The sequence below is a fragment of the Paralichthys olivaceus genome, chromosome 6, assembly GCF_024713975.1.
Source record: "Paralichthys olivaceus isolate ysfri-2021 chromosome 6, ASM2471397v2, whole genome shotgun sequence".
Taxonomy (NCBI): Eukaryota; Metazoa; Chordata; class Actinopteri; order Pleuronectiformes; family Paralichthyidae; genus Paralichthys; species Paralichthys olivaceus.
This window is the reverse complement of record NC_091098.1, coordinates 9856816-9884035: the sequence shown is the minus strand read 5'-3', so window position 1 is coordinate 9884035 and position 27220 is coordinate 9856816. Positions and strand designations below refer to the sequence as shown.

Genomic DNA, 27220 nt, shown 5'->3' with positions numbered 1-27220 from the left:
TTTTTATAGGAATGTATTTGCTTCCACTACCCAGATCCAAAGGCAGACAAACTGCACTGGCAAACAACCAAAGGTTTATTAGAAGAAATCCGATCTTCACTTCAACCAAATGTCTTTTCTGTCAAGCATTAATGTCCTCTCTCCGGTTTATCAGATGTGAGAAGAACATAAAATGGATTGTGGTCCAACAGGGGGAGGGGCACCATGCAGAATACAGATTGTTCATTTACATTGTGTTGATATGAAATGGATGTGCTGTTAAGGTATTTCTTTGCATTTGAACTAAATGTTTAATAAGCAACTGGAGTAATTTCTGGTATGTTCCCTGGCTACTGACTCTATGTAACCTTTTATATGCATGGTTTGTAAATCATTAGATGTTCAGCAGATTGAACAAAATGTTTAATAGCAATTGTTTTGTGATAAAGAGTGTGCTTCTCAGTCAAGTTTTGACAAATTCTTTGTCATCAAAAATTGATCAAGACATCCCCTTAAGAAGCTCATGGAAATTGTGATTTGCAACATTTGTAAAACTTTTTTCGCCCTCATTACTGAAAACATGTTTTATGAATCCACTCTGACCCTCTGTGTCCCCTGAGCTTAATCATCAGTGGAACAAAAACAAAGTCTGCAGAATCTCTGCATCTATCTGAACCACTCTCATGCAAGAAGGAAGAAAAACCTTTGGGCCATCGCACGGTTAATGTCTTTATGCAGAAACCACAGATGCTTTTTCAGTAACTTCAAAAGACACAGGCGCACACAAACACACACACAATTTATATGGGACACAGACAAAAAGATAAACAAGATGACAGATGAGCATGAGGTGTACCAAATGGATACTGATCAACAAATGAGTAATGTCAGCCTAGACAAATGTGCACACAAACTGAGAAACAACCATGTAAGAGGAGAGAACTTGTTATGTCAGGTGTCACCGGACAGACGGACGCATGCACAGAAATATATATATGTGACCTTAGAACATAAAATTATCTTTCGTTATTTCACTAATAAATCAACAATGCACACAATATGAGAACAGCTGCTAAAACAGGCTGACCTACAGCACTAAACAACAGCGTGTAATGAGTAGCTACTGAAGAAGGTTTCATTTAGTAGTTCATAGCTTTTGTTGTTGGTGGAGACCAAACCAAGAGTTACAAAGACAAATTCATAAATACTGAATATTAAGAATATTGACTAATTTAGTCAGCAACATCCAACATTAGCTTATCGACATGACTGCTTCCCAAAAGTGAAGACAAGGTGTCTTGATCACCCCCTGGTGGCTGGCTGTGGTGTTGGTGATAAACCTCACCTCTTTCATGTTAGTGGATGGGACTTGGACCAAACTGAAAAGTCAAAGTACATGTCAAATTTATTTTCTCAGAGTTTGTCTCACTTTATGCAATTCTTATCACACAGATGTTTGTTCAAGTGTAAATTATTCTTATGCCAAGTTTGGTTTTCATGTTGATACTGTGGCTCCATCCCCAGATTGCAACTGCGCAGACTCTGGCTCCAAATGACATTTATGGCCTAAGAGGGCAGCGATGGTATCCAGGATATTTTGGTCACCAGTTTTGGCCCACGAGCTGCCAGTTGCCAATCACTGCTTTATATTTTCGTCTATTCCCAAATTCCTCAGCTCTCTCGACGATGAGAGGTCAAACTTAACATTCCTCTCCTCTAGTGAAGTTTAGTATGTTTGAAACACTAGAGTCCAAGTGTTTCCTTTATGTTGTTTTTCAGAATTACTGGAACATAAAAAGGGGTCTCAGGAGTCTCAGTCGCTCCAACTTCCTCCTCTCGCCCACTCCTCCTCTTTCTCTTGAGTGGTTTAAAGTCTCTGGCCATAATGAGTGAAGTAAAAGTGTTACAAAATCTGTACTTGAATCTGAACTCCTGCAGTGATGTTTCAGTTCTCTCTGAATATGAACAGTAGAGCTCAGTCAGACCGCTCTGCCCAGCATCCATTACTCTCCCCCTCGCTGTTTTATAAGAAGTGTAGGTCAAACACATGCTGCTGCTCCTGTTCCTCACCTGCAGGTGTAGGATTTTCACGAGTCTCTGCTTCTAACCCCCATTTTTCTTCATCTCTAACTCATCCTCTTCTTTCCTTAGTCCCTTATATAATAACCAGTTCAAAGAAAATTAATCCCAACCCAAATGTTCTACTTAATGTTATGATATAAGATAAAATCAGGTAAGACTTAACTCTTATATGTATCTTTAATATTATTCTCATTCATCTGCTTCGTCTATAGGACAGAATATTGTGCACATATATATGTTACTGTTTTCGTTTAATATTTTCAATATAAAATTAAAACTTGTTCTACTGATTTTTATCCTTGTGTATGTAACTCAGTTAAATGATCTCTTAATCTAAGACACAGCTACCTTTACTTTAATTAAAAACATTTGAGAGGTTTTGACACTAATTCAAGAGTCCTGAAAGTATGCACTGTGCAGCAGTAAAGTTTATGCACATGAAGCAGGATCACTTCTCTTTGGTGATCATTTTGCATCATAAACTTATGTTCTATTCTTTCAAGGGACTGGCTACAGCTATAGTGGTGAGGTGTGCAGCCAGTAAGAGAGACAACATCTCACCTGTACTTGCGTGTCTGCGTTGTCTTCAGTATATAAGCTTTAAATGGCCTGGCCCCTCAATACCTCTTTGATTTGTGTCGAACGACTGAAATGTGTAAGTGAACACTCAAGTCTTCGTTTGTATGCTGCTTACTAAAAGTTTGAACCTCTGCATGTCACACAGCCTGTCTGGTTGACTTTAACCACCTGTGCTCTCCCGCTGTGCACATTCAGGTCCTCCCATCTCATACACACATGGAATCTTATGTGATGTTCAGCTTCGCATTAATGTGCATAAATGTCAAGCAGGGCAGCAGAAGTCTCCCTCCTCCATCCCTCCGTCGCCTCTGTGCTGTTCTGTTCATGTACTCAGCCACCCGCTGAGCTCATTAGCAGGAACAGACTGGAGGAGCGATGTAGGGATGAAGGGAGGGACAACGAGGAGAGAATCACAGAAGTGGCTCCAGATCATCAGACAGAGAATCTGGGTTTATACAGAAAAAAAAATCAAACTAACTAACCTCGACTAGTGTTTGTGGCCAACTGTTAAACATGAGTGTTTTGAGAATCTAGAAGAATTGACAAATACATAAAATTGCTTGTAACACACACAGATCCCTCATTCGCTGCATATTTCCCTTCTCACTGAGTTTTATATATGTTACACACACACACGCACACACACACATTCAATATAACGATATGCGACAACTTTGCCTTGGATTTCGCAGTTTGCACCCAAATCATTATTCTAACGTGGGAGCTTAATGTTAATCCCTAAATTAGACACATATGTTCTCTAACACTTCACAGTTCAAAGCATCTATTCCAGACAATGTCAGCAAACATGCACTGTAACTTCCACCATCAGACATTAACTCTGGAGAATTGGGTCTGGACAGAGACAGGATGTAATGTATAAATTCCATAGCAGAGATCACATGTTTTTGTCTCGAGATAATAAACACTGGCGTCAGCTCTTATGAACAAAAGTTCTCTTGACATCTTTGTCTGCGTCTTCTATATGGCACCGCTTTTTTCATCCTGAGATTTGCATTCTTTTCATTTTTGTGTCTGTCATGTGTCAGAAACTTCATCAACACCCACTTGCTGGCGGTGGAAACTCCAGAGCCTCTCACTCCAACATTAGCGTTTTAACAGACAGTTCCTCTCTGGACAACATGTCTGAAAACAGTTAGATCGGCATTTGTCTGGGTCAATTGAAAAATACAATAACAAAACTGTGGTGACCGGGTTAAAGATTTTAAAAGACAGACTAACCTTTGTGAAAGAGGACACACAATCACACAGGCAGAAGAAAACCTCAGTTTCATGCAATGTTTTTTTGACAGAAAAAAAAGAAAGAAGAAGACAGCAGGAAGGTTTCATCAGCTCAGGTTGCGTCTGGCTGAAGATGTTTGCTCGTTACCTGATCCAAGTCTCTCAATCAACACTGACAGCAGAAGCAGACAGAAAAACCTGAGAATCAGACCATTAGAACATGATCCTGCTGCCACGGCTCGTTCAACAAGATGCAGGGTGTGACTTCGAGCCAAAATGCCTATTCAAAAAAAGTCATCCGACTGAATAAGTGAGAGCTACAACATCTGTTCCACAAATCTGTAAAAAAAATTCAACTAATGTAGCAAAGTTCTTTTCAGGGGAAACCACATGTATGTATTTGTCAGGGAGGCTCATTTACATATTTAGTTAACAAAATCAATCAGCATGGGTTTGTTTGTTAAGGTTGTTACAACTACACAACACACACACACACACACACCCAAACAAACACACACACACACACACAGGGAAATCCATACAAGACAACAGTTACTTCACCTGACCAGAATGCACTGCAGCTGCAGACTATGTTGGGCATTGATTAAAGGACGCAACTCCCAGCTGGGACATCTTCTGCTCCGGCTCATCACCTCTCTGTGTCTCTCTCCTATCTGCATGCATCAAGCTTATGCAACTTATCTAGAGATTGTCAAAAGGCATTCTGGGAAATGGAGGACATCACTTGAAGCACACAGTGGTCAGACCAGCGACAGAAATACCCACGAGTGAGATCAACACTTAGGGAGGAGGTACACCTGAAGTCTTGCCAGTAATATTCAGCTCACACTTCTTTCAGTGGAAGTGTGGACCAAAATGAGAGAGATGAAAGGTGCCACCACTGTCCAGACCAACAGAACTAAATCAGGAACACAATGAATACGTGGTCTCTGTCCGGGCCAACAAACCATGGTAGTGTAAAAACACTTTTTGGACAGTTGGGACATTCGGAAAAATTGCAGGAAGTTCAGACAACATTTAACAAAAGAAGAAGAAAAAGAAGCGACTCACAAGATTGCTTGCTGTCTTCTCGTGACAAAATTGTGTTTGAATGATGAGGACGTTCATCTGGCACATTTGAACTATTGTCGAGTACGTAAAATGGGATATTACAGCAGCAACGCCAATGACGATATCAACGGGTTCATCCATTTCCTCATTACCCCAACAGAAAACACGCTGACATCAGATGAAGACGATAGACGAAGCTCATCTGGGTTATAATAATTGCAGTGATAAATCAAAACTAACCTTGGTTTGAGCTCTGATCTGGACTTTGAGGTGTGAAAACGCACTCATTTAAAGTGGACACTTAACCAACCAATTACCCAACCGCAACCTTCTCCCCTCAGCTCTCACTGGCAGGTCCCCCCCCCTGCAACTGAGAGGAGAAACAGGGCGATGATCACGTGACCCCAAACCTTTATGATGACAGCTCTTACCACCAGTGCTGCACATCCCTGCAGCTCAGTGGCCTGGTTGAGACAACTGTGAGCCTGACCGTGTGCTCTTTAACCTCACAGAGAAAACCCCTCATTCATTCTGAATCAACTCCAGAGCCACACACACAGATCACCACTGCTGAGGAGTGAAGCTGTACATTTACATAACTCTTTATATAAGCTCACTTCTTTCTGTAGTTTCCCCCCCCCAGCCTAAATGGCAGTTAGGTAACGCCGCACAGATGAGGGTCCGCTCCTCTCAGCTGCTCCACCGGCACATCTGTCAACTCGCCGGTGTCGTGGTCGCGACTTGTTCCGAGCTGGTGCGAGGGATTTTAATAAATAAACAAATGAGACAGTGATAATAATGATTTCAATAAGGGAGGGGGAGGGTGGGGGTGCAGCAGCGTGGTTGCTGGTTTCATAACACGGAAGGAGGCGGCAGCACTGCGGCCGGGTGGAAGCGGAGGTGCAGCGTGCTCCTCTATTGTCTGGAGCCTGGTTGTCGCTCCGCACACACACACACACAACACAAAACACAAAGATGCAAAGAAGGAGAAAACACGTGCGAGCGAACCGACGCGTCTCTCACCTTGTGTTTGCTGCAGGTTCCTCCAGGCACCGAGCAGCGGCTTGTTGGAGGAGTGAGGGGCGGACGAGGAGCAGACTCCGGCCGCTCATTCATCAAGAGGAGGGTCGCTCCTGCTGCTCCCCGCTGGTCCCCATTACGAAAGTTCCGGAAGTGCACGAACATCCTCAAACTGTGGCACTGAAGCTGCGAGAGGAGACACTGAGAGTTCCCATCAGATACACCTCGAGCTCAATAACATTTCTTATTTCACCTAAAATGCTCTTGTTTTTATTTTTATTGATTATTATTTTAATAAAAAGTCCTACTGTTTTATAGACTTAATACTTCATTGCTGTATTCACTGTTTTACATTGTAATGTAATCGTGGAGCAGGCTGCCTCAACAATCTCAAGTATTATCTTAACTTATATACTGAGTTAACTTATATAACTCACAATTAAAGGGATAGTTCACCTAAAAATGAAAATTCCCTCATGATCTACTCACCACTATGCCGATGGAGGGGTGGGTGAAGTTTTTGAGTCCACAGAACACTTTTGGAGTCTGAGGGGTGAACAGCGTTGAAGCCAAATCCAATAAAATTGAGGTTAATGGTGGCCATTTCTTCAAATCAAATGTGACAGATCAGATCCACCAAATATGAGATATTTTAAGATACGTCAAACTTCTTGGAATTCACAGTAAAACGAGTGAATGCATTCCTCATCTGGTTGTTAATCTAATTCTAAAATCTTTTGTTGACAAACTACTTGGCCTTGGCCAGTGCATCCCCGAGTATCACTTCCAGCTGATGCTGTTGCTTTGGGACAAAGATAAATACCAATGGTTTGTGTCTTCATTTTCAGATTGTTGGGGGCAGAGGGAGATGTTTTCTTGTCCACGTTACAGCTGCTTGTTACAGTCACATTTCACATGCAAGATATGTATCATATGTTAAGCTGATGCTTGGTGAGGTTGTGCTATGTTTTTAACACAATTTCAAACCCCAACTTATAGCTTGTCCTTTAAAATGTATCTGTACCTAGATAGGAAATTAAACTCTTGAGACTGAAAATGAAGCTGGGATTCACAGGAATATAACAGTGGGCTGCCATCTGCACAATTAAATGACAAACATTATGAACCAGTTTTCATTAAACATGTTATGATGACTTATCAAGGTCCTTTTTATTTCGTCTTATGCCTTAATAAACCTAAAACTGTGTAATAAATTGAGATGAGCTGTTGGATTCATGCATCTTTTGACTGAACATGCTGTAGCATTCCTTACCTAACCTGCATGAGCTGCCTTGTAGCTTCTCTTTTTATCATTCACACATCGCCCTCTACTGGTAGCTAGAGCACAGTGCTTTGCATAACACGGGATTATGCAAGTTTATTAGTGGAGGAGGCTGAGGTGACCTCAACCTATTTGAGACTGCACATGACATCCTTAATTTGATCAATTTAAAGGTTGATATTATAACTGTTATTTCAAACTCACAACTGTAATTGAACAGCAACACACACAAAAGTTTTGTCTACATTAGCAACACCTAAAAATCACCTTGGAGAAAAACTATGTAAAAAAACAATCACCTTTAACATGTATTGGATATTCTGAAACATATTGTTTTTACTTATGTTAAATGCATATTTAAAAGACAATACATACATCCATACATTTGTTTTAGTTGTGGTTAGAAAACATAGCTAGACACAAAGTTTCCCATATGAAAAACATCTTTCATTCTGTCTGTAACTAAAACACATTAGCACACACACACACACACACACACACACACACAAACACACATACACACACACACACACACACACACACACACACACACACACACACACACACACACACACACACACACACACGCTTATCAGCAGCATCTCAACAGGCAGACACTAAAATGGCACTCAGTTGAAACAAGTGGCATCAAGAAAATGACTGACCCCAAAATGTAATGGGTTCTTTCTTGGTCCATCTCATCTTTCCACCAAGTTTTATGGAAATTTGTTCTGTACGTACAATCCTGCTGACAAGTGATCAGACAAAGGAGAAAACATGACCTTCTTAGTAGAGGTAACAACATAAAGCAACAGGACATTTAACATTTCCTTTTTTTAATTTCTGCAAAGCCAGTGATGTACAGCTTTATTTATTTTAGACTGATTATGATTAACTTCATAATAAATTACATTTGAAAGTCGTAGGCCACAATCAGCGGACTGTGTACATTCATATTCATTAGATTAAATCTTTTTATGCTGCTTGAATTAACATAATGAATGATGACACTTTAGTTTAATGTAATCTAGATTTCTCCAATCAATTAATCACTGTAATAGAGAAAAGGTCATCTACAGTACAGAAACAACAGAATAGGCCCTTTAAAAAAGACACATCATTTTAAAGGGAAAAAAAAACAAACAAGACAAAAAACTCAATCACCAGCACGGAAGAAAAAGAAAATATAATGGTGTACCAGTAGATCAACTGTTTTGACACACTGATATTATTAATTGAAAAGTCAAAAACTACTCAATGCTTTATTCCTGTGCACTCATCAGCATAACATTACATAAATATCACCAGAAGATGCAAACACATTGAGGAGTTAAAATCTGGGTGGAGATTTTCTTGTAGCATCGCTGAACATTACAGCAAGAGGGGTTAAAGGTATAATTCAATTAAAGTTTAATGTGTATAGCACCAAACCACAGCAAACATTATCTCAAGGCACTTTATATAGTAAGATAAAGAAGCAGCACAGCAGACTGTGATGGCCGCGGTGCTGCGCTCACATCATGTGGGATGAACAGAAGCGTCAGGACAGATTGTTTATGACATCAGACAGCTCAATATGCTGAATGTGATCAGATGTGGAGACACAAGCAAAGAGGCTCACCCCTGTTCACTCTCATCAGATGCCCACAGTCTGTGTTGACTTCACATGTACACTAGATGGAGCCACTCATGCAGTTCTCCATTCACCTGATAATGGTTCTGAAGTTTGAAATGGGGTCAAACGAAAGCAGTGGTGCACATGGATTGTGTGGATGGTGATTTTTGAACTTGTTTACATTATAGATTTTACAGCTGTTGTGACCAACAACTTCAAGTCTTCCAGACATGCTTATAGGCACATGAGCTTTTCCTACCATAACAACTCAATGTATATCCATCTATATGATCGTTTACACTTATTCTTCCTTTCTATCTTGTCCTGTATGTGCATGTGTGTGTGTGGTCCAGGAGTAACCTGTGTTGTGGAGGCCTAAATCTGTTTACACTGTCTTTATTTGTCTCTAGTTTGTGGAGGTTTTCCTTATGGACACACAAAGCAAGTCCCCATAATGTAAATCATTAAAGTTTTATGGTTGGTTTAATGTTACAGGTTTAGGTTGAGGGTAATGGTGGAAACTATGGTTAAGGTTAAGTCTCTAGGATATTAACGTAAATCAATGTAATGTCCTTTGAAGTCACAGAGACTCAACTGTGTGTGTGCATTTGTGTGTGTGTGTGTGTAGTGCAGCAGAGAGGAAATCACGTGTCCTCTCACTTATCAGCTCTGCCATATGCTGCTTTATGTAAAAGCAGAGTCTTGTTGCGAGGCCATATGTCAAATCAAATACAAACAGCAAACAAATAAAACCAAAGTGGATCAGTTTTCTCTGAAACAGTTCTTTAACTTCAGACGTAGGTTTAACACAATATGCATTCACATAAATACCTATTATATTGCTACTGTTATTGATTATTGCAAGATATCCTCCTCTTTCCAGTCTGTAAAGCTGCTGGTGCATGATGCTGCTCTGCTGTCTGTTACTATTATTACAGTGACGTACCAGATTCTCTCTGTTCTGACAATAATATCTTTCTCTCTAGTGTCACATTCACGCAGTTCCTGTCTTTTCCGTTACTCTTTTGCTTCCATGTTTTTATTCCTGTCTTTGTTCATCATAAAGGCTTCACTTTATCATTGTGGTCTATCTGTTCTCTCTCTCTCTCTGGTTAGGATTGAAACTAGTTTTTAAAGAATTTGCAGAAAACTGGTTTCTTGGATGGGATAGGATGGACCAATGTGAACCAGCCAATCACCTGACCCCACCTGTCTCAGCTCAGACACACAAAAAGACTCACAGAAATTACCTGGGTTCATAACGAAATATGAATGAAGCTGTAATGGGGACACACAATTCATTTAGTAGTATGGAGTATTGTTTCATTTCCCCGTTTAAGCTCACACTGAAAGGAAGCCTCTGCCTGCCAACATCACGGAACTGTGCCACTGAGTCTTTGTGATTCCAGGGGCAGCATCTTTACTGATGATTGCTCTGGCACACAAACAGTTTGTAATAAACTTCTAAACTCCTCTCTCACTCCTCTCTCACTCCTCTCATCCTCTGGATGGTTTACTGGGGAGCTGTTAAAGGTGAAAGGAACTGGGCACAACTTTGTTCACTTCCATTGAAATGAATGGTGAAATAATCATGTGATAAATTTGCGATCAACGTTTAAGATCTCTGAAACCAGGAAGACAAGAGCGGTAAATACAGGCCAGTTAACAGAGTGGTAATGAGCCAAGAGAGAGAGAGAGGGTGTGTGTTGTTTTCTTTATAATAATAATAATAATAATAATTTGGCAGGGTTCATTGAGAGATTCAGGGTAATATTAAATAATAACAATACTTATAATCATATAATTTTAATTATTACAATAATGTTGATAATCTTAGGAAAAAAAAAAGAAGGAATGTTGTATTGATGAAAACAATACTAATGCTTATCCTCTTCTTTTTTGCCACCAATATTATTTATAATACAGCAATAACATTACTATTATCATCCTCATAACGCTCACCAATAATAATGATGGTCATCACTAATAATGCAGGTCACCATCAGGGGCGATTCCAGATCAGATCGGCAGGGACATTCAGGCCGAACCCGCTGGGTTATTGTTTCATTTATTAAAAGTTATTAAATATCAACAATCCCCTTTTTTCTCTCAGTCTGCACAAAATATCCTGTATGTACAACAACAGTGCATCACCATGAATTAAGAAAGTAACGGCTATTACATCGGATTATTATGGATTACTTTTGTTGAGTGCCAAACCAATCATCTTGTAATAAAAACGAACCAATAATAATCCCCACCTTTTCTTCACTGTCATAATCACAGACTTCACACTGTCTGCTGCAGGTTACACTGGGACACGGCCCAAAGAGACTGCTGACAAGCACCGCATCTTTCCTGTCACACCCATTACACTAATCAACTCTGCATTCAGATGCCGGAGATGTGGGGTGACTCTTTTGTGAGGTGTAAAAAAAGTCAAAACTTGATGACTGGTCTCTCCTGTTGCACTCGGCCGTCTGAGTAGCAGGCCGCCCACTCAATCACGATAAGAAATATAAACTCATTTGATTTTAGCTGCAAGTTAAATGAATTATTTATTTTATGTGCCAAGTTTCATTCAGATTTGAGGGAGCTGCTCGATTCCTTCCGCCATGACTTCCACAGGGCAAACTGAGAAAAGAGAGAATTAATGAAAGGAGGGAAATAAACGACAGCAGCTCCTCTTCCTGAGGTGCAGTAAGATTTATCATTGCAGTAAATAATTGCCCTCTGCATTTATACAGCAGTGGCATTACAGACATGTAGTTTTTCCACTCTGAATGAATGTGATTTATAGTCATGCTCACTTTCTCCATAGACTGTGGAAGGAGCGAACAAAAACAGCCACAAGCTCTTTCTGTCATTACCCTCAACTCATTGACACCCTACAGCGATCTGAAGTACAAACAAAGCAAGAGCCAGACTTTGTCGCTTCATTTTAAAAGCCAGCATGTGTTGTGTGAAAGCTCAACCAACACTGAATTCACTTCTCCAGTGGATGAAAACTGAGGTTCAGCAATCCTGCAGCCATCACAGGAAAACAGATGAGGTTCTGTTCCAGAGATTCATGGTTGTTGAGTAACATGTTTCTACAAGCATGATCCACAGGCTGTTATTTCAATGAAGACTTACAGAGAAACAAAATGAGTGAATCAGTATGAAATTACATTTACTGTGGACTGAGGCCGAGACTCTGGCACTTCAGCAGGATGTAGAACACAGTGGAAGCAGTCTTGTGAATTAGGTGCTTTGGAATGAAGGAGACTGGACACAGATGGTGGTGAAGAGGAATGGAGGACGAAGACTCGACGTCTAATGAAAGCTTCTGATTGGACGGTTAAAAGAGAGATGACCTATGGTCTCCAGAGTTTTCAGGTGGTGCAGGGGTGGAGGTGGGTAACTCCGTGGTCATGAAACTGAACTGACAGCTGAATCAAGGTGAGCTTGTCAGACTTGGATTGGATGAAAAGAGAAAATGAGCACTGATCTCCTGCTCTGTATTCTTCACCAGTGTTGTAAGAAAAAGAAAAGAAAACTGTTACAAAGCATCAGATCAGTGTCTGCCTCCATCGCTGACTGATGTGAGGCTAATACTGAGGGAAAAAAATGAATTACAAACATAGACTGTTAATATGAGCATGGGAAGATTACAGACTACCAACCACATGCTAACTTAAGCTTTAATTAATTAACTACAACATTAGTAACATGATAGATAGTTGGCTGTCAGAATGGTAAACTATATAAACAGTATTATTAGTACAAACTATCCTAACCATCATAAGGCTAGCAATTAAAACCTTGATAAAAATTCTTCGGTCATCACCAACTTTATAACCAATCAAAAATGTCTCACATTGGTTAATTAATTTTAATGAATTTTAGTCTGAAAATGTAAATGACCATTTCGGTCACAGTTTTAAATTAGATTGACTTTCTGCTGCGGGAACGAGAGAAGACTTCCTCGTCTGAATCTTTTGTGATGGAAAGAGAGAAATTGATTAAAGGATGAATAAGATGAAGAAGATGATAAAACATTAACTAAATATAATCCTCTTATAATCTCAGCCCCAACTTATTTTCAGACTTTGCCTTTCAAGAAAAATAAGTGAATCAGCTGAGATGTGCAAAATGTGAAAGGACGTGAATGATGTTCACATCCTGACGCCTCTGTAGCCTCAACAGAGACTTGGTTTTACAGAGGATGTAGAATAGGAGAAAACCCACGCAGACACGACACTGACAGCCACTGCCACAATGTTTTCACATTTTCTGAATGTCACATAAAAACAACATAGCTCAAAACTGAAGCAGACTAAATTGTTTTAATATCTGGAAATTGATTTCCAAATGATACACGTGTGAATGGAACTCAATGGCTGCTCTAAAGCATTTAGAGCATCTTTTCGTACTTGTCTTGATAGAAGAGGTGAAGTCAAATGAAAGGCATACACCTCGGATTATGACGGCCTCCTCTGTTGCTACCTCTGGACTCAGGCAGTGGAATCTGAGAGACCTATCAGTCATTCAATCAGCCATTCTGACCAATGGGGTTTCCCTGCCTTGGCCTGTTGCTCGGAGTGGAGTGGAGTGGAGTGCTGGCATGTTGCTCATTTTAATCTGCTTAAGTATTCGCCCCCACACCAGTGTCAATGAGTCAGTACGTCAAAGAGATCGATTCCGGTGTTGCAGGTTTGCTGAGCGGCCAGGACTCTCTCTGCTGGAGCAAGGAAATGGATGTTAGATTCCACAATTCATCAGCCACTTCATGATAGCAGATTGAAAAGAGACCACTGGGACTCCAGCCATTACAATCTGTTCCTGTAGAAGTGACAGATGTTGGTGGTTATTTTATAGTTTGGTCATTACCTCCGCCATGGAGGTTATTTTTTTCATGGCTTTTATTTGTTTGTGTGATAGTTAGCAGCATTGCACAAAAACTACTGGACAGATTCCCATGAAACGCGGTGGAAGGGTGTGGTATGAGTCAGGAAAGACAGGCACATTTTAGTTACCCAAGATTATGCAACAAACAAGTGCGGATAAAAACATAACCTCCTTGGCATGATAAGATGCTATGATGACACAGTGTGACCTTTATCACATTTTTTTTCTTACAAATTACATGCACATTGAGAATCTATCTATCCAGTATCTATTGATTTGCCTGACTTTAAGGAATTACATCTCAAGATCTGTATCCACATGAAATAAACAATGTAAAAGAAGAACAGTAACATCTACTTGCAGAAACAATGTCCAGGTGAAGTGCATTTAAAGCATTTGCATGGAGAAGCACTGAAGCTGTAGTGAGTTGACTTTTGTGCTTTGATCATTTCCACGATATCCAGATAGAGAAGAAGGTTCAGGCTCACGTGTCTTCTGATACTCTTTGTCAAACAGGGACCAGGAACGAACAGTAGCACCGGACGTTTCCCTTAGACCACACTGCCTCAAAACGAACAATTTTCATATTTCATATATTGATAATAGGATCATAATAATTTACAATAATATAGTGTATATCAGTTACATAATAGTTACATTATAAAGTCATTATCACTATAAAATCATATTATGTTATGTTGAATATATTTACAAAGTATCATTATCTACACACACCCTAATGTGATGTTATTTCCACCCCCTCACTTTTTAAACAGCACTGTCTTCATCGTTGTAACTGATGTTATCTGTATGGATGCACATTTTATTCCTCTTCTATGTCCCTTTTCTGTTTATTTATCTGTTTATTTGTTTCTTGTCACACTATTTCACTAATAATGAAGTGTACGATGACGATGATGACAGATCATGACTTGTGTTGCTTGTTTATGATGGACATCCACGGTAAAAGTGTTTATATCAGATATAACACATATTGTCAACTGTAACATTTCCTTATAGCTCTTCATACTCAGGATATTGCTTGCTGAACACACGTTTTCTCAGCATGGTAAAGCTGGGTTTTTACTGTTTAGTGTCAAATGAATAAATTATTGTAACAAGTGCCTCAGTTTTTGTGTTTTACTCTGTGATTTCTCTGAGCTTTAGTGTTTCACAGTGATGTCTTTGCTCTTTTTCTGCTCTTTCAGTGTTTACAATGACACATTATTACAATGTATAATATGTTAACACTGAGGATGTCCCTATTGTGCTTTTGTTTGACCATGAGCTGCTGTTTATGTAAATTCCCATGGTAGTTACATCTCAATGTAGATTTCTGTTGTTCCTATTAAAAGTTGCTCATGTTGAAACACAATCATTTGACATTTTTGAAAAACACCATATCATCTAAAGTGTGACCAAAAGAGAAAAAAAATTGTAAAGTGTGAAATGTGCTGAAAGAACCTTGGAGGACAATAGTTTTTCTATCAATATTTTTGCAGTTGCAGCACCAGTTTGTCTCTTTCCTCTTTAGGCTGAGAGAGATACTGCACAGTACACATGCGGCGCTGAGGTTAGCTGGCAGGGTTTATTCATCTCTAAAAAGTTTGGCGTCAGAGGGAGACACTTGGCAATGGAACAGAGACTGGACCTTTTCCCAGTGGCCCGAGGCCGTGGGACACTGTTCTGAGGCTGTTATCTGACCAGCTTTGTTGTTATTGTTGTGTAAAATAGATTTAATACTCTTTTCCTCACTTTGTTTTTCTCAAACCCTATTTTTTTTTATCTTGAAAATGTTTTTGGAACAGTTGATCTGTTAGTGTGTAGGTTGTTTTTCCCAGACTGCTGCTGTGGTTTTGGCTCCTGCTTATGATAATGGACAGTTCTGGTAACATCCATCCATCCATCCTTCCTTCCTGCTTATCCTTTAAGTGTCGATGGAGTGGCTGTTTTGAAAACAAAATATGTGAAACCATAAAGGCAAGTCATACAGAACAGGAAACTGTTCAGCTGCTCTTGGTCAGAACAACTGGAGAAACCTCAGCTGTGAAAGTAATATTATTATTACACAAGTTGGATGATGATGGTGGACCTTTATCTTTTTATCTTGCTGTTTGACCTTTTCTCTCCCCTCGGTGCTTTTACTCTTTCCCAGTTGCCTAAACATTCCACCAGAGTTGTGGACAAAGAAGTTTCATTAATAATCTTCAAAATTGGGAGGTTTTGACATAATGAAAAGAAGCTCACATTATGATGTCATAATACAAGTGTTGGTTCTATGTTATGTTTTATTTCTATGATGAATTCTACATTTTGTGTTTGAATTATACAGTGTTTATTTATAAACCTAGAATAAAACAGTTAAAGATTGAATTAAAAATCACTAATTAATTATCATTATTACTTACAGCAGCTTAGCACCAGAGCATGTAAAGTAACATTTAGTTGAACCGATGAATGAATGGATTTGAACACTAAACTAAGATGGCCCTGTCAAAGAGTAAACATAAACCAGTCTTCAGACTTTATGGATGAACACTTGAGCTTGTTACCAAGGAAGGTTATATTTTTATATCTTTATATGCCTTTAATTGTTCTGTTAACTTGACTTTACTGGAGCTCCTATGTGTTTTAAACCCTGCCTCTCTCGCAGGTCACAGACAGCCTGTAGCAGCTGTCCAGATGTGGGCTGCAGTATACCAACACCTTGCTCGTCCTTTTATTTTGCATTGAATTCATCCTGAATAAACCAGCAGGTGTGTAACACGTGACGCTCCAGCACAGTGTACCCTGACGTCTCTGCGCGTCCCCGTGCACAGGCCTCTACGAGGGAGCGCGCACTTGTACGGTCGCTCCCTCCCTCTCTGTCCACTTCCCTCAGCACACAGCCACGAAGCGCGACCCCGAGGTTGTGGCTGCGCACGTCTGCACTTCAAGTATTTCTACACTGTTGAGTATTTGCCACACAGTGCAAACATGATGCAAGCATGATGCAAGCATGATGCAAGCATGAATTGTTTCTTACCAGGTGTTTGATTGATCATTATTGGGCCTGACTGCAACATTCAGGGATGAGAAGCGTAAAATAAGTTTTTATGGTGGCATGAACGTGATCGTGGTCAAACCTGAGTGTGATGTTCAGGGATGAAATAGTGAATCACTTCCTCTGAATAGAAGTGAGTTGTCTTTATAGTCATAGAGTCAGTTTCCCCTATGAGGCTCCTCTCTGCAGGTCAGATTGAAGCCTTCACTTCATTCATCGGCTCCTTGGATCCTAATCCTTCTGCTGTGACCCATTTCTCCCCCTCGGGTCTCATTTAACTTTGATCCAATCTAATCTAATGTCACTTTCTCGCGCATCTCACGCTTTTATTTCCCCGCTGGCGTCGCCATGGCCGCGCGGCGCGCTCCCGTCACCACGTCAGGAGGAGGAGGCAGCCCCTCTGGTGCTGAGGCTGACGAGGATGAGGAGGATGGTGATGATGGCGGTGATGGAGGAGCACCGTTGAGTTCGCTCTCGCGGTTTTCTCTCCCCCTTTTTATCCATTCATTCTTTTTGATCGCATTAAAAATTACACATTATAGTGACGCGAAGGGCAACACCGCCGATTTGACCCGATACCCTTCTCCGCCTCCCTCCCGTCTCCCGAGCCGAGACCGAGATGGGGAACGAAGCGAGCATGGAGGGCGGCGAGCCGGGAGCCGTCGGGATGATGGGGACGGCGATGCCCGGTGGACCCGCAGCGGGACCAGGGGCGGGACAGCACATGAAGCCGGTGAACGGATCCGCTGCCGGCGGAGGGATGGGAGTCGGAGGCCCCGGGATGGGGATGACAAGGTAGGAGCAGCGGTGGTGGTGGAGGTGTTTCGGGTGAAGGGGGCTGGGTGAAGTGTAGTACTCTACATCCCAAACACGGAAACGCTTGCTGGAGAAGCAGGGGATCAGATTTCTTTTTACGGAGATGGGATTACCAGGGTGTCCCACTCTGCTCCCCAGCTTCCGTGCACTGTAAGCGGGCATGTGTTTTTCAGAGAGTCGCTGGGACAGATGCGGACATTAGAAATCAGGAGCTGTCCGTGGTGCTGACACGCTCCATGCTGCTGAGCCTGAGCTGGTTCCACAGGAAGGTTCTCACACTGCGGGTTCAGCTGTTTTCCCATCAATGGTTGTGACACTGCTGCTGTTCTGCCCTCTGATGAGATTTTGTCATGTGCTCTAATAGTATCCCCCCCCCCCCCCGTCAGCTTGCATCGTACTCAGGCGTGTGCGTGTTGCTTTGACAGCCTTCGGTTTTCTCCATCATCGTTTGAAAGCTGCAGAGGTCGAGGCTGTCCTTTGACGCTGGGACGATTTTGTGCTTCATGTTCGAGATGTTGATGCATTTGGACCAAAAAACCGTTTTCCTACTCTCTCCTTCCGCTTGAGCGAGGGGAAGGTTTTTGTGTATGTGTGTGTGTGCGTGCTCGTGCGTAAAGGGGGCTTGCCTGGCTATGTAGGCGCGTGTTTGATGCTGCGTGTGTAGTATGGTACTATGAGCAATGCCACCGTTTCCCGTTAATGACGTAGAAACCCTCTGACGGACAGATGGTGCTTATAGCGACCGAACCTACACACACACCATGTCCAACCGAACTGAACCGAACCATGTCATGTGATCCAACATCTTTGAAATGAAAAGCAAAAATAATAAAATAAATATCCTTTATTCTGGGTGTGATATTTACAGCTTTCACACCATTTAAACAGCCAAGGACATAAAACATTCATTGCTCATTTCATAAAACCACATCAATAAACTGTAATGCGGCTTTTTAGATGAGGCGACATTAGACCTGCATTGTATCACAATTATGTTCTGTTCCATCCACTTATAATCTCATTTCATAACACACTTTAAACACAAATCACATTTTATACAGTATGAGTCCCATTCAGGTCAACTCCTCCTTGCTATAGAATAAACATATACAATGCCATAACAGCACTATGACATGTGACTTGTTATCTGCCCTGTAACCTGATTTAACATAACCTGGCATAACATCTGTACAGTATCTGTACATTAAACACACTTGCATGGGGTATAGCTGCAGCTGACATACACACAAGGGTCAATGTGTGTATGTTTGTGTATATGTGTGTGGGGGGGAAGGGGGTGCATTTAGGACACATCCTGGGTTTGATTCATGCCTCTGTAGGACAGAGGAGCAGAGCAGCGCAGGCCTATATCCATCATTATATAACACAGGGACTGAGAAAGCAGATGACAGTTTCATCTCGCTTCCGACGAACGACAACACAGCTGGATGTGCTCTGGTGCATTATTTGTGCACTATACTGTGTTCAGGGGATTCACGATGATTTAGTTGTCTGCTTTGTTGCATTTGTATAATATTCAGAGTTTCCGGCGGCTTCAGCACGTCTGGTTTAAAATCGCTAAATCATCGCCCATACACTTTAAATTTATGTGGAATAAAAGCTCAGAGTATTTATAAAGGCGTGATACAAGGCCATGTGAACAGATTGAATCACGTGCAGAGCATGTTTGCTCACCCCCTGCCTCTCTTACTCTCTCACACTCACTCTCTTTTCTGCACTGCTCTGCCTGACTGCCTGCTCCTGTCCCTCTCGCTCTCTTTCTCTCTCTCTCTCGCTCCCTGTCTACTCTGCACACATATGTGCTTTACTTCTCTTTCCCTCTCTCTCTTTCTCCATCTATCTCTGTATCATTTGCACACATGCATCTCTTACAGCTATAGGAAAAAAGGATGTTCTTTTCTCTCATCCCCTTTCCTTCAGACTCCCTTTCTTCCTATCCCTCTCCCTCTTCCACTTTTGTTTTTTTTTCTTCTTTTTAATTCAGTCTCTGCACATTCCTTTGCCTTGTTCTCTCTTTCCATTCGTCTCTAGTTAACAGACCACTCAGGTATCATTTCATGCTTTTTACTCTGATAGTGTAAAGCACGATGTCAACATAATTATCTTTTCTATGAAGGAAGTGGCTGGCATTATTCAGTATGATTCATTATGCAATATTTCATCATCAAATCTGATTTAAAGAGCAACACCAACAATGTGTTGGTTGATTTCTCTCTCCCTGGCAGTAGACACACTGAGATAACTGTAACTCTCAAGCACTTTGATTCACACATGATATTTTTTTTAAAGTAGCACAAATATGTAGTTTCACTTTTTAAGCTTGGTAATTCCTGAAAACAGATGTTCTGCTAAGGTTATTGAAGCAGGAGAAAATGTTGTATTAACTGGGAACACATTTCAGCTGTATTTCTAACATTTGTAAATGTATAGTATTTGTGTTAATTTATCTATGACGTTATTTTCAATCCGTTACCTCTGCTAACCCATTCCGTTTTAGTACAGATCCGGATCAAGAAATGGTTCCAGGAATCTTAAACAATATGAGATATGACACTTCTTACTGATTTCCCAGGTTCATGGATCTTGATGAGAAAACTCTTTGGGGGACTAATATCTATGAGTGTGTACAAATTGAGATTGCAGATTGATTGAATGTAAGGGACTGTTGGACCTTGACGAAGGTATACGCTCTACTGTGTGCCATAGTTTTTTGTATTTCTGGTCACAATGGAGATGTGTTGCACAAAGGAATAATCAGCAGGTTATGTATATATATGTATCCATTATTCTTTTGACAGGATTCCTTGATGATGAGAAAAAAATGCAGGATCCTCGCACATGCCATTATTGTTTGTGTTTTTTGTAATGATACTATGTCATATGCATATGGACACATGTGTACATTTTCATCTTAATGTAATTATGTCATTATCCACCTTGTACAGTAAATTTCTCCTTTCATGAAAACCCCTCCCCCCCTGTTTCTTTTCTCTCCCTTGCCGCCCCCCTTTCAACCAATAACCACAGCCTATAAATGGCTCTGCCGCTATAATGATACACAGCACCAGTGCTATGCGGGGTATGGAAGTACAGATAAGGAGAAGCGAGATGCTAAAAGTGAGAGGGGAAATAAGGGCAAAATGAGAGTGGGAGCCGAAGGAGGTGAAAGCAGAGGAGGAAAAGTAGGAGGGAACAAGCTGGTGGAAATAGATCAAGTGCTGTCAGTTGTACAATGGTATAAACCTTAAGGGGGACTGGGAGGGGGGAGGGAGTGATGGGTAGTGATAAATCAAAAGACATATAAACCTGTTACCTGCAGTCAGAGATCATCCAAGAACAACCCGCAATATCAACACAAGTCCATTGTATCATCAGGAGAAAATGGTTAAATCACATATATACATGGATCTGTGAAAATATTAAAACTGGTTTGGTTTTAATGGTGAGGCAGATCAGTGTGTATCTGTACCAGTTGTTTTGAAAGAATTAATTCTTGACCATCATTAATGTAATTTAAAATTTATTTTGGAGTTATTTTCCATGGCTGCACGAACTGACTTGTACAAAAACACACCGATCTGCTGCAACATCAGAACCACTAACCTGTTTTAATGTTGCCACTGATGCCACATGTGATTTAATTTATATCAGCTCAAACCTCCTTACTGTGAAAGGACACAACAAAGATTAACATGAGGGAAACGGTAAACTAGCTTCTTCATTGATTTCAGATTTCTGAATCAGCTTTTAACCAATTACTAAACTGACTTTAATTGCTGGTGCAGAACAAGTATTTGTATGATTTTCTATCATGTTGAAGTAGTGGGCCCTTCGAGACAGAAAGTAAGGGTGTGGAGGTCTGTGTAGCATGTCTGATTTTAAAGCAGCAGACCAGAGTTTGTCTCCAGACTGAATCAACATTAGTGTTTTCAAGAGCCATACAATTCCTCCTCTGCTGTGGCTGCTCCCCTCTATCTTACATGAAAAGCTCATGTGCCAAAATCACAATCTTTTTCTGCTGTTGACTATATGATTGACATTTATAGAAAGTCCTAACGATAAGTGACAAAACAGGTCCCTTTGTCATTGTCTTCTCAAGCGTCCAATGAGAGCAATTAAAAAACCCCCAGAATATCTTGTATAGGGATGCTGCCATTTTGTACTTGTTACATCATTCGGAGCCATAGTCTGCGTAGAAGATATGGTAAAAGATCTGTTCAAGCTCTGCAGAGCTGCAGTTCAGTTTTAATTCTATGTAGTAGTATCTCAACAAGCAAAAGCTTTCCACATTAAATATATATATCATTCACCATCATTCAAAACTGATTGGTGCTGCTTCTTTATTTTCACCTGAGTATTAATTTAAGTGCAGCAAGAAAAAGGGCTCTTTTTTTCAATTCCTTTCACAGTTATCACTTTAAATGCTTAATTTCTTATCACCCCCTTGAGTCAACTCTATATAGTATTGGGAGAGTTGATTGATCTCCGTCATAGATTGCATATAAAGATAGCCGACGTGTCTCCATTTCCTCTTATGGTAAAAACAGGAAGCCAGTATGTTTACACTAAAATATAATGTGGGAGAGTGCTGGGTTTTAAAAAAGTTCTAAAAGTTTTAAAACAATCCGAACTCAAACTGTTTGAGTATATATTGTGTTTAAAATTGTGGAAAATTGCATCATTATTTCAATCTTTTTTTTCTGGGAGTGTTCCCCCTCACCCTAATTGACGTGTCTTTCATCTGCTGCACTTTGTGTCTTTTCTTTGTGCCGTCGTCCTTTACTTTGTGCTCCTACAGAAAAGCTTAGACAGCACATACGCAAAACACCTGTCTGCTGCAATATGTATTTCTGTGTGAGACCTTGCTGATGCAGGACGACCACCTTGTGTCTGCTACGCTCCCTCTTTAAACAAAACTCACCATTTTAGTTTGACTTTCCCTCACACAGTTTTTCCTCATAGCTGTGGTTTCACTTCATGAGTTTGGTGTGATGAACATTTTATGTCGTTGTTCATTAGCACCTGTGTGGTACCATAGTTTAATTATGGACAGCATAATATGCCCATAAATTACTTCTTTCTTTGAGTGTGTTCTGTTACTTTGTACTTTGCGACATATTTCACCAACTATTTCACTATCAGCAAAAGAATAGTTTGGAAATCTCAGATATATTTTCTCTTAATAAATGAATGTAGATATAAGATAAAAATATAAAAAGAAAATATTTTTCTGAAACATTTGCACAGTACTGTACATTGTTTTTTTAATAATAGATATTTTATTTGAGTATATTACGCATTTTCTTTTGTTCTCTTGTGCTCTTGATACTTATACGCCTAAATATGACCGTTCAAAGACAGTAAATCTGAATTTAAGGGGAAATCATCGCCCATACAAAAATAGAGAGTAAAGTGGAATTTAGAAGAGACAAAAGTTCATAGAGGACATACACAGAGACAGAGAGACGATTTGCATTACAAACAGAGCCTAAATGACTGCAGAGGAGAGAGAGTGGGATAATGGAAGAGAAAAGCAGAATCTACAGTGAAATATCGACTGAGATAATGAACGTGCCAAATATGTGAGGTAAACATGGGGGCAGAAAGAAAGAAAAGAGGTGGATGAACATTATTGATGTCCAGATGGCTTCAGACAAAGGAGGTAGAGAGAAGTGAGAGAGTGTCACAATAAAGGAAAGTTACCATAGAGCTTCAGCACATAGAGCAAACCGTTCCCTAACTGTGCTTTCACATTCTCATGTCACATCTGATGAACTTCACACTGATATCTGTCACACATGGGCCGGGGTGTGTGTACATTTGTGTGAACATTTGTTTAAATTAGTGAATATGAAAGTGAATGTGTGTTATACATGATTATTATCAGTAACTGTGAAGAGCGGCTTGTTGACTTGAGACCACTACAGTCATGGCAATTTATTACTTATGCAGCACTTATCTGTGTAAGTGAGAGCGAGAGAGAGAGAGAGAGAGAGAGATGACTTGTGTAGGAGTGTGAATATGTGTGTATGTTGGAGAGAAAATGAAGGTGTGAACTTGTTGTATGAACGTCGTGTGATTTTTTCTGACATGCTGAACACACACACACACTAATTTTCACTTTCCAGACGTTCCTGGATATATGATATGTATACATGTCTGTGTATGTGTGTGCATGCTTGAGTGTCATGTTTGTGTGACTGTTTTTACACCTTTTGCAGAGAAGCATGCTGCTTCTCTTTGCTGTGTTCAGTGTGACTTCCCTGTTCAACTAAGTTTGTGAGTTTTCTTTCCTGTCAGTCACATCAGCAGAGGAACATACAGATATGATTCAGGTTTTGATCTGCTGAGTAGGCTGATTTACAGACCCTCTTTTTAGGCTTTTGTTGGTGACATCGATGGTGAGGGTGAAAATTATTGGGTGTGATTAGTAGATGTACGTCAACATTTCAGTTTGAATACCAGACCTCAAGCATAGATGCTTTGTTAATGACCTACAGTATATAGTGCAGCTGTGGATGCAAAGTACCATCAAATATGCCAACACCACCCACTGCATACACACATGGAACCTGTTATCATCATAAATACTTGAATATTTTGGGCTTAAGAAGACAAGAAGCTGACATTTTCACATCCTGCCAACATGGCAGTCCAATATTTACTGTTTTCAGCTATGCTTTGGTCTCCACCAACACCAGATGAACACACCCAGTGTTTTAGTTGCTAGATGTTTTGCTACTTCCATCAGTTAGCCACTTACCTTCTTCAGCTATAGCCACTAACTTTATTTAACATGGAAGACAAATATTCACTCACCTTTTAGCTTGTTTTTTTATCTCTCCCTACACAAGCGAAAAATACCCTGAAGGTTGGCCACTAGATGTTCTGCTACATTCATCATGTATAGCCACTTGGAGTGTGCAGCTGTTTTTTTTTAAAAATAGACCTTGTTCTCTGTAAACAGTTGCCTGCTGCTGGAGCAGAGGTCAATGAGGTGCTGAGACTAAAACATACTGCAGAGTAAAAGTTCCATTAAAACAAAACAATGAACCAAAAGATGCTTGAAATCTCTGATGAGCTGCAGAGTTGGTTATAATTAATTGCAGTATTATCTCAAAAAGCAAAAGCTTTTCATGTTACATAGAGATATCGTTCATTGTTAATAAATTGGATGAGTGAGGCTTCTTTATCTTCTCATGAGTATTATTCTAAGCGCAACAGGAAAAAAAGTGCATTATTTTCTATTGAAATAACTAAACTTAGACTAATTAACTAGATACAAATAAAATGCTAAATTTCTTATCATTCACTTCAACTGATTTAACTCTATGCTGTCAAAATATGGTGAAGTTGGCCTAAGGGGAAAATAATGCATCCATTGTGTGGATGCACACACTCGACTAATAGCATCATATAAGAGATTAAAACCAAACTTACTCTAACAAAGATCAGAACTATTCAGATACAGACTTTCAACATGTACCTTTTTGATTGATCATTCCCATTAATACATTTTGAGAAGGCAGGGTTTTATGACCTATACTGAAGCCAGCCACCAGGGGGCAAACAATATGACTTGGCTTCACTTTCGGAGGTGAGATGTAGTCGATCTTTATGATAGACATGAAACTAGCAAAAGTGAATTGACAGTGTTATCAGGAGGCAACAACAAAATGCAGATTAGGTCTGAATATGTGTAGAATGTGAAGCAAATCTCTCGACTGGTTTGAACAAAAACACAATTCTAATATTCAGTTAGATAAATTAAGTAGTTTAGCTGAACTAAGCTACACTTAACAAAACAAAACAAACTAAACTAAACTAAACTAAACTAAACTAAACTAAACTAAGGATTTAATGGCAGATTGGAAAACAGTGGGTGTGGGGTCCCTCTGTTGAGATTATTTCTGACTCTCAGAAAGTCAGTGAGCAAGATTTTAATCACTGTCTTTATCCCCCAAAGGGTCACAACCTTTATCCTCAAAATGACCTCCCAAATGAACACACAGATGGCTCAGAGAGTGAGTGTGAACAAAAACAAGAGCGAGCGTGTGTTTCTGTGTGTTTCTGTGTGTGGGCGAGTTGGTGTGTGAGCTTGAAAAATGAAAATTTTCACAAATTGTGTGAATGTGTGAGAGAGTGGGCGAGAGTCAGACAGACAGAGGCTCTCTATATATTTACACACCTCGTTATCTGGAGGCCGCGTTTGCAGGAGCCTCCAAATACTAAATGTGTTTGGGTGGCTGCATCGAGAGATAAGGTGGCAATAAGAACAATATCACAGCCGCAATATTAGTTTTCAGCAAATAGATGCTGTCGCAGGAGCTTATAAATGAGACCCAGAAACAGATTGAATGGCTATCTGAGCAGGACGAATGGAGAAATCTGTAGAATCACAGGGAAGACAGTGGTGAATAACGGATCATCTGTTGGATTCTGTAACCAGGAGTCGATAGAGTAAAAAAAAAAACACAAGACACAAACAAAACTACTTCAGTCGCAAAGTGAATGTGTATTAGTCCTGATACAGGTTGACAGAGGGGATGCAGACTGCACAAAAGACAATGCAACACTAGTTACACAAGTTTAGTTCCGCCTTAAATGTTATAAGCTGTTTTCAGACATGAACTTCGGAAAAGGTCACTACAATTGGGTCTGGACTTTCTCTGGAGTTTGCATTTCACATATGAACAACAAACCAGGATATTCTCCGCTCAGGCACATTCACAACAACACAGAAATCTGCGGAGCAATCATATGTTTACAGCACTTCGTCGGCTCTTATTACCAAAAGCTTGCCTGACATAGTAAATCCTTTTGGAGGTTCGGACATTCTCTGGAGTTTTCCTCGGGGGCCAACAGGAAAAGTTCTGGAAAATGTCCTTAGCATCATTCAGACATTTGTGTTCTCACATACAGCTAGAAAATACACAAGAAGGACAAACACATCTCTTGCTATGCGTTTGTGATGAAAACTAAATAAAATACCAGTCACCTCCCAACAAGTAACAACATAATGCCCGGCTGGATAAATGAACTGAGACGATATGATACGCCACCGCTCTGCTTTAAGACACAGACAACAAACTTTTTCTTCTATTTGCTGCTTGGTACTCGGATGTTTATGGTTTCACTTTAAGTCATATATCACTTGAAGATATGGATCAGGGCTCACAGAGTTAAAGAAGTTGATTGAAACTTTATGAGGCCCACAATGTTTTAGCCATAAATTTCTGATGAGGTTTCAGCGTGATAAGTTGCTAAATGAAGCTTGAATGGAGGTTTGTGTTTTTAGCTCATCACATATGGATAAGAATTTGCCACAGCCTTTAAATCTCTGCGGAGGACGGATCAAAAGTCCAGATTACAGAGGCTCCCTGGTTTTGGCTGTCAGTCCTCGAGTGCTGCATCCCCCTTCGAGGGCTCAGCAGGGATTTGTAACAGACACCAATACAGCCGGCCCTGACATCATGTAGTGAGCAGAGTGCAGCACTGTCAGTCTGAAACACCTCAACCAGCACTACATGTTTCCACAAGGATGCCAGGGTGGGCCATCTAGACCTTCAGCACTATTAGT

At 40.3% G+C, this 27220-nt stretch overlaps 2 protein-coding genes across 5 annotated transcripts in view; one reads left to right on the top strand and one right to left on the bottom strand.

The window, feature by feature from the left end:
• The window catches only part of LOC109630831 (helicase ARIP4-like), a 60931-nt gene extending 54818 nt beyond the window's left edge, over positions 1 to 6113 (bottom strand). Inside the window, exon 1 of the mRNA XM_020089259.2 lies at positions 5977 to 6113. The gene's annotated coding sequence lies outside the window, so the exon portion shown is untranslated. The remainder of the gene's footprint in view (positions 1 to 5976) is intronic.
• An 11078-nt stretch (positions 6114 to 17191) lies between these two features.
• Positions 17192 to 27220, top strand: part of bsna (bassoon presynaptic cytomatrix protein a) — a 130593-nt gene continuing 120564 nt past the window's right edge. For all 4 annotated transcript variants that reach the window (XM_069526208.1, XM_069526211.1, XM_069526209.1 and 1 more), the window contains exon 1: positions 17192 to 17598. In XM_069526208.1, the coding sequence (XP_069382309.1) occupies positions 17423 to 17598 (176 nt within the window). In that variant the 5' untranslated portion in view covers positions 17192 to 17422. The remainder of the gene's footprint in view (positions 17599 to 27220) is intronic.